The sequence below is a fragment of the Corapipo altera genome, unplaced genomic scaffold (assembly GCF_003945725.1).
Source record: "Corapipo altera isolate COAL_440 unplaced genomic scaffold, ASM394572v1 131648, whole genome shotgun sequence".
Lineage (NCBI taxonomy): Eukaryota > Metazoa > Chordata > Aves > Passeriformes > Pipridae > Corapipo > Corapipo altera.
In genome coordinates, this window is record NW_020886148.1 from 1 (window position 1) to 7,408 (window position 7,408).

The 7,408-nt window shown below is 67.6% G+C and overlaps 1 protein-coding gene across 1 annotated transcript; it reads left to right on the forward strand.

The window, feature by feature from the left end:
- Positions 1-5: 5 nt before the first annotated feature.
- LOC113941037 (UPF0577 protein KIAA1324-like) lies at positions 6-7,403 on the forward strand (the record flags this gene model as incomplete). The annotated part of the gene is given in 15 exon segments (XM_027632197.1): positions 6-61; positions 802-949; positions 1,532-1,612; positions 2,250-2,355; positions 2,438-2,587; positions 3,317-3,405; positions 3,492-3,669; positions 4,150-4,278; positions 4,366-4,456; positions 4,541-4,646; positions 5,105-5,242; positions 5,631-5,882; positions 6,553-6,726; positions 7,100-7,143; positions 7,145-7,403. Coding segments are annotated over 15 exon segments (2,001 nt in total), but the record flags the coding sequence as incomplete, so codon positions are not given.
- Between the last annotated feature and the right edge of the window lie 5 nt (positions 7,404-7,408).

Consider the following 7,408-nt stretch of genomic DNA (forward strand, 5'->3'; position numbering starts at 1 on the left):
ACGTGGCCACCAACCTGGAGCTGCAGGAGGGGCCCGGGAACACCGCTGGGAACTGCAGCGGGTGAGGAACCGCAGGGGAAACCGGGAGTGGAAACCGGAAAACCAGGATGGGACACTGGGATGGGAAACCAAGATACAGGATGGGAAACCGGGAGGGGCACCAGGATGGGGCAACAGGATGGGAAACTGGGATGGAAAACCAGGAGGGGGCACTAGGATGGGATACTGGGATGTGGCACTGGGTTGGGACACTGAGATGGGACACTGGGATGGGGCACCAGGCACCAGGATGAGACACCCAGATGGGGCACTGGGGTGGGAAACCAGGATATGGAATGTGGCACTGGGATGGGCACTGGGATGGGAAACCGGGCACTGAGATGGGGCAACAGGAGGAAACCAGGAGGGGGGCACCAGGATGTGACACTGGGATGGCGCACTGGGGTGCGAAACCAGGATGTGGCACTGGGATGTGGCACCCATGGGAGTCCCCACAGCACTCAAGGGGGTCCTCCTGGTTGCACCAACAGCCTCTGAACCCTCCCAGTTGTCCCAACACCCACCAACCCCTCTCAGTTCCACCAACAACCCCCAAACCTCTCAGTTGTAACAACCCCCAAACACTCCAGTTGTACCAACAACCCCCAAACCTCCCGGTTTGTCCCAACCTCCACTCACCCCACCCCCCGTGTCCCCCACCCCCACCCACCCCTGCTCCCCAGGGGCCCTCCTGGCTGGTCCCACCCCCCCATTCCTATCTGGAATGGCCGCAGGACCCTCTGGGGCTGTGTCCCCCCCCAGGTCAACATGGGTGCCCCGGGGGGACTACGTGGCCTCGAACACGGACGAGTGCACGGCCACGCTCATGTTCGCCGTGAGCCTCAAGCAGGCGGGGACCGTCACCTTCGAGTACCTGTACCCCGACAGCAGCATCGTCTTCGAGTTCTTCGTGGGTGCCAGGGGATCACCTGGGCACCTCAGGGGGTGCCTGGGGCCGTGGAAGGGGGCCCTGGGGGTGTGGGAGGGCGTCTTGGGACAAAGGAGGGGTGTCTTGGAACAGGGGAGGGGGCTCGGGAAGTGGGAGGGGTCTCGAGACATGGAGGGGTATTTTGGGACAGGGGAGCGGTGTTTGGGGACATGGGAGGGGCCTGAGGGACAGGGGAGGGGTTCTTGGTGACCTGAGGGTCACCTGAGGGGTTGCCTGGGACCGTGTCAGGGGTCCCTGGGGACACGGTGGAGGATCCTGGGGACGTGGAGGGGTCTCTTGAGACAGGGGAGGGGCCCTGGGGATCTGAGATCACCTGATGAGGGTTGCCTGGGGCCATGTCAGGGGTCCCTGGGGGCGTGGGAGGGGTCTTTTCGGACATGGCAGTGGTCCCTGGGGACATGAAGAGGTCTCTTGGGACACGGGAGGGGCCCTGAGGACACAGGGAGATTCCCTGGGGAGGGGGGGATCTCTGGGGATGAGGGGGGGGTCCCTGGGGACGGGAGGGTCCGTGGGGACAGGGGGTCCCTGACCCCACCCCCGCAGGTGCAGAATGACCAGTGCCAGCCCACGGTGGAGGAATCCCGGTGGATGAGAACGACGGAGAAGGGCTGGGAATTCCACAGCGTGAGTGAGGGAGGGGACCCCGGGGGTCCCGGCCCCTCGCCTGGGGACAAGGTGCTCCCTGAGGAGCAAAGGGGGCGGGGGGTGATGGCAGAGAAGGGACTATGCGCCTCCCCACTGTGCCAACCCCCCCCCCCACGGGACCCCCCCCCCCCCCGCTGGTCCAAACCCCTTTCCTGGCACTGGGACCACCCCCTGCGGTGCCCGCCCCTTCCCAGCAGCAGGACCCCCCCACCTGTGGTGCCAACCCCCTCCCCAAAAGCAGGGCCCCCCCATTCTCGGTGCCACCCTCGTACCTGGGAGCAGGACCCCCACACACACCCCACGGTGCCAACTTCCCCGCGGCAACAGGACCCCCCCCGTGGTGCCAACCCCTTCCCGGCAGCAGGACCCCCCATCCCTATTTCCAACCCCTTCCCTGGCCGTGGGACTCCCCCATCCCTGGTGCCAACCCCCCACCCATGATCCCAACCCCTTCCCTGGCCGTGGGACCCCCCACCCATGGCCTCAACCCCCTCCAGCAGTGGGACCCCACCCACCCATAGTCCCCACCCCCTCCCTGGCAGCGGGACCCCCCTGCGGTGCCGACACCCTCCCCGGCCGCGGCCCCCCCCGATCGAGCGGGCTCCCCGTTTCCCAGGTGGAGCTGAGCCGCGGGAACAACGTGCTGTACTGGCGCACCACCGCCTTCTCCGTGTGGTCCAAGGCGCCCAAACCGGTGCTGGTGAGGAACATCGGCATCACAGGTGGGTGGGGGCGGGCAGGGAGGGGCCCGGGAGGGTCCCGCGCCCCCCTCCCCGCCCCCCCTGAGCCCCCTGCCCTCCCCAGGGGTCGCGTTCACCTCCGAGTGCTTCCCCTGCAAGCCCGGCACGTTCGCCCCCGCGCCCGGTGCCGCCTCCTGCCAGCCCTGCCCCGCCGACACCTTCTCCGGGAAAGGGGCCACCGCCTGCCAGCCCTGCGAGCCCGACTCCTACGCCGGTGAGGGGGGACACCCCGGAGTGTCCGCGCCCGCGGGGGGCGGCTTTGGGGGGCCCCTTGTCCTCCCGGTCTGGGATGGGAGAGGTGATGGGGGGAGCAGGGGGGACCCGACATTCTGTGGAGGGGACAGGGTTGGGATCCCCTTGTCAGCCTGATGTTTACACTGCTGAGAGTGGACCCCTGGGGGTCCCCACACGCGGAGGTGGCAGCTCTGGGGGTCCCCTTGTCCCCCCCACTCTGTGCCCTGGGGAAGGGAGAGGTGATGTGGGGGAACAGGGGGGACCTGCCGTCCCACGGTGGGGACAGGGTTGGGGTCCCTTTGCAAGCCCAACATCTGCACTGGGGAGAGGGGACATTTGGGGGTCCCCACACCCGGAGGTGGCAGCTTTAGGGGTCCCTTTGTCCCCCCCAGTCCGTGCCCCAGGGGGAGAGAGAGATGATGTGGGGAGCAGGGAGGACCCGACATCCCGTGGTGGGTTGGTGTCCCCTCACGACCGACACCTCTGCTGGGAAGAGGGGACACCCGGGAGTCCCCACACCAGACCTGGTGGCCTTGGGGGTCCCCTTGTCCCCCCACGTTGTGCTGTGGGGCTGTCCCTGGGGAAGGTGATGCAGGGGACAGGGAGGACCCGGTGTCCCTTGACTGGGAGGGGGGACACGGACCCCCCCGTGTTGGGGACAGTGTTGAGGTCCCCCGGCCCCTCACCCCCGTGTCCCTCCCCCCGGCAGAGCCTGGCTCGGGGTCCTGCAAACCGCGTCCCCCCTGCACGGACAAGGATTTCTTCTACACCCACACGGCCTGTGACGCCGGCGGGGAGGTACCGCCGGGACCCCCGGGGCGGCCCCCCCGTCCCCTGCGGGTGTCCCCTGCGGGTGTCCCCCCCCTCACGCGCTGCCCCGGCAGACGCAGCTGATGTACAAGTGGGCAGAGCCCAAGATCTGCAGCGAGGAGCTGCCGCGGGCGACCCGGCTGCCGCCCTCGGGGGGCAGGTCGCGGTGCCCCCCCTGCAACCCCGGCTTTGCCAAGGGCGCCGGGGGCTCCTGCCAGCCCTGTCCCCGCGGCTCCTTCTCCAACGGCTCCGGTAAGGCCGCCCCGGAGCGTCCCCGGGGGGCAACAGGGACACCCCGAGCTGCCGGCGGGAGGGGAGTGCCGTCCTGGGGGCAGGGCTGTCCTCTCCTGTCCCCATCATTGTCCCTAGTGGGGGTTACCGGGGCACCCCGAGCTGCCGGAGGGAAGGTGGGGGTGTCACCCCAGTGCAGGGCTGTCCCCTCCTGTCCCCATCACTGTCCCCCAGGTGGGTTACCGGGGCACCCCGAACTGCCGGGGGGGAAGGTGGGTGCACCCCAGGGTGGGGTTGTCCCCTCCCGTCCCCATAGCTCCGCTAAGGATATCCCTGTCATTGTCCTCAAGGGGCGACCAGGGTCCCCAGAGCTGCCAGGGGGAAGGGGCTGTCCCCTCCTGTCTCTATAATTGTCCCCAAGGGATGACCGGGATCCCTAGAGCTGCCGGGGGGGAGGTGGGGGTGCCACCCCGGTGCAGGGCTGTCCCCTCGTGTCCCCAGCCTGCTTGTCGTGCCCGCCGGGCACGGAGCCCGCGCTGGGCCTGGAGTACAAGTGGTGGAACGTGCTGCCCCCCAACATGGAGACCACCGTGCTCAGCGGCATCAGCTTCGAGTACAAGGGCGTCGCAGGTACAGGGGGCCGTCCCCTCCCTGCCCCCTCCCTGTTCCCTCTCCGGGCACAGCCGGGGCCCCACAAGCGCCGCCGTGTCCCCGCAGGCTGGGAGGTAGCCGGGGACTTCATCTACACGGCGGCCGGAGCCTCCGACAGCGACTTCATGATCCTCACACTGGTGGTGCCGGGCTTCAGGTGAGGGGGTGTCCCTGCGGCCGGGGGGTGCGGCCGTGCGACGGGGCTGGCAGTGTCCCCACGCTGTCCCCACGCTGTGCCCAGCCCTCCCAGCCCGGTGCTGGAGGACACAGAGAGCCGGGAGGTGGGAAGGATCACCTTCGTGTTCGAGACTGTCTGCAGCGTGGGCTGCGAGCTCTACTTCATGGTGGTGAGTGGGGACACTTTGGGGGGTCACCCCGGGTTTGGGGGGGTCACTGCTGTCACAGTGTCCCCATTCATGGTGGTGAGCGGGGGGACATGTATTTAGGGGGATCACACTGGGTTTGGGGGGGACACTGTAACAGTGGTGTCCCCAAAGTGAAACACCCTGGGGACGTGTCCCTCCCTCCCAGCAGGAGATGGGGGGTCACCCTGGGGGTCCCCAAACTCGGGGTCCCCACTGCCCCTCCCCCAAACCTGGGCACAGCCAGGGTGACACCCCAAAGTTGAGGACATTGTGACAGTGATGTCCCCAAAGTGAAACACGCTGGGGATCAGCCCCTCCCTGCCAGCAGGAGAGGTTTGGGGCACCTTGGGGGTCCCCAGAGCCCCTCCTCGGGGTCCCCAGTGTCCCTGCCAGCAGAGAGCCTTTGGGACATGCAGGGGACACTGTTGCTGTCCCCGCAGGGTGTGAACTCCCGCGCCACCAGCCCGGTGGAGACCTGGAGGGGCTCCACGGGCCGACGGTCCTACACGTACGTGGTGCAGCACAATGGCACCCTGAGCTTCACTTGGGCCTTCCAGCGCACCCCCTACCACCAGCCGGTGAGGGCTGGGCAGGGGGTCCCAGGGTGTCCCCCCTTCCCTTGGGGAGGGCCTGGGGGGGGGGTCCCATCTTCCTTAGAGGGTTTCCTGGGGTGTCTCCTCTTCCCTTTGGGGGGGTCCCCTCTTCCCTTTGAGGGTCCCAGAGGGACCCTTTTCTGGGAGTCCCAGGGGTGTGCCCTCGTCTCTTTGGAAGTCCCAGGAGTGTCCTCTTCTCCCTTCTGGGACATTGTGAAGGCCAAGGGAATCCCCAAACGGTGGGAATTACTGCCCTTTTCCCTGTTGCCATCCACTGGGACACTCCCACCCAGGGGTCACTCCTGCCCAGAGGACACTCCAGGGGACACTCCAGGGGACACTCCTGCCCTGGTGATACTCGTGTCTCCCGCAGGGCCGGCGCTACACGGGTGATGTGGCCAAGCTGTACAGCATCAATGTCACCAACGTGCTGGGGGGGGTGGCCTCCTTCTGCCGCCGCTGTGCCCCTCAGCCCACAGGCCCCTGTGCCCCCTGCCCCCCCGGCAGTGCCCTGGACCCCACGGGGACCTGCCAGCCCTGCCCCCCCGGCACTGTCCTGCGGGGACCCCCCTCGGGAGGGACCCCCTCGTGCCACCCCTGCGGGCCTGGCACTCGCAGCAACCAGGTGGGTGTCCCCAATGGTCCCCCGGGGGTGGTACTGGGCAGTTCCAGGAGGGTGACACCGTCATGGGTGGGTGGCACCAGGTCCCCCAACTGTCCTGGGTGGGTGACACTGCCTGGGTGGTGATGTCAGCCCCCCTCAGCTGTTCCCAGGGAGGTGAAAGTGTCTGACCCTGGGTGGGTGACATCAGCCCCTCCCGGCCATCCCGGGTGGGTGACAGGGTGGGTGACACTAGCTCCCTCGGCCATCCTAGGTGGGTGACACTGCCTGGATGAGTGATGCCAATCCCCAGCTGTCCCCAGGGAGGTGACACCAGCCCCCCGGCCATCCCAGGGAGGTGACAGGGTGGGTGACATCAGCTCCCCTGTACATCCCAGGGGGGTGACAGGGTGAGTGTGGGGTGGGTGACCCTGAGTGGGTGACATTTTATGACCCCAGTGGGTGACACCACATGTCCCCTGTCCCTGAGGGGCAGTGCCAGCTTCCTGTGGTGCCCACAGGGGTGTCCCTGGTGGGTGCCACATCCATCCCTGAGCCCCCTCTCCTTGTCCCTGTCCCTCTGTCCCTGACCACTATCCCTGTCTTTGACCCCTTGTCCCTATGTCCCTCTCCCTTGTCCCTGTGCTCCTTTCCCTGTCCCCATCCTGGTCCCTGACCGTGTCCTTGTCCCCAGCTGCGCTCCTTGTGCTACAACAACTGCAGTCTGTCCCTGTCCCTGCCTGGCCGGACGCTGCTCTACGAGTTCCCTGCGCTGGGCATGGGGCTGGGAGTGGGCACTGGGCCCAGCTTCACCCCCAAGGGGCGGCGCTACAGCCACCGCTTCCAGCTCAGCCCCTGCGGCCACCAGGTGAGGCACAGCTGGGACACGGCTGGGCATGCGGGACAGGGGGCACAGAGAGAGGAGCACGGGAACACCCGTGTGCACACATGGGAACACAGAGAGAGAGGCACAGGAACAGTCGTGTGCACACATGGCAACACGCCTGAGCACACGGGAGGGTGGCCACGGGCACACGGGTACACACCTGGGAACACAGAGAGGAGGGCACGGGAACACACATGTTCACACATGGGAACACGCCTGGGCATGCGGGAGGGTGGCTGCCCTGTGTGCCCTGTGTGTGCCCCGTGTGTACCAGGTGTGTGCTGCGCGTGTGCCCCACGTGTGCCAGCTGTGTGCCAGGCGTGCCGCGTGTGCCAGGCGTGCTGTGTGTCCCCAGGGCAGGAAGAAGGCCTCGTGTGCTGACTCGGTGCCGCAGGGCCGGGGGGGGGGCCCCCGCCCGCCGGGTGACATCCTACGTGTGCCAGGCCATCGTTGTGCCCCCCGACAGTGCCGGGGCCCGCGGGGCTGTGTCCTCCCAGCCCGTGAGCCTGGGGGACACCCTGCTGGGTGAGAGACACCGGGAATGGGACATCGGGAATGGGAATGGGACACCCTGCTGGGTGAGAGATACTGGGAATGGGATACCAGGAACAGCATATTGGGAATGGGACACCCTGCTGGCTGTGGGACCGGGAATGGGACACTG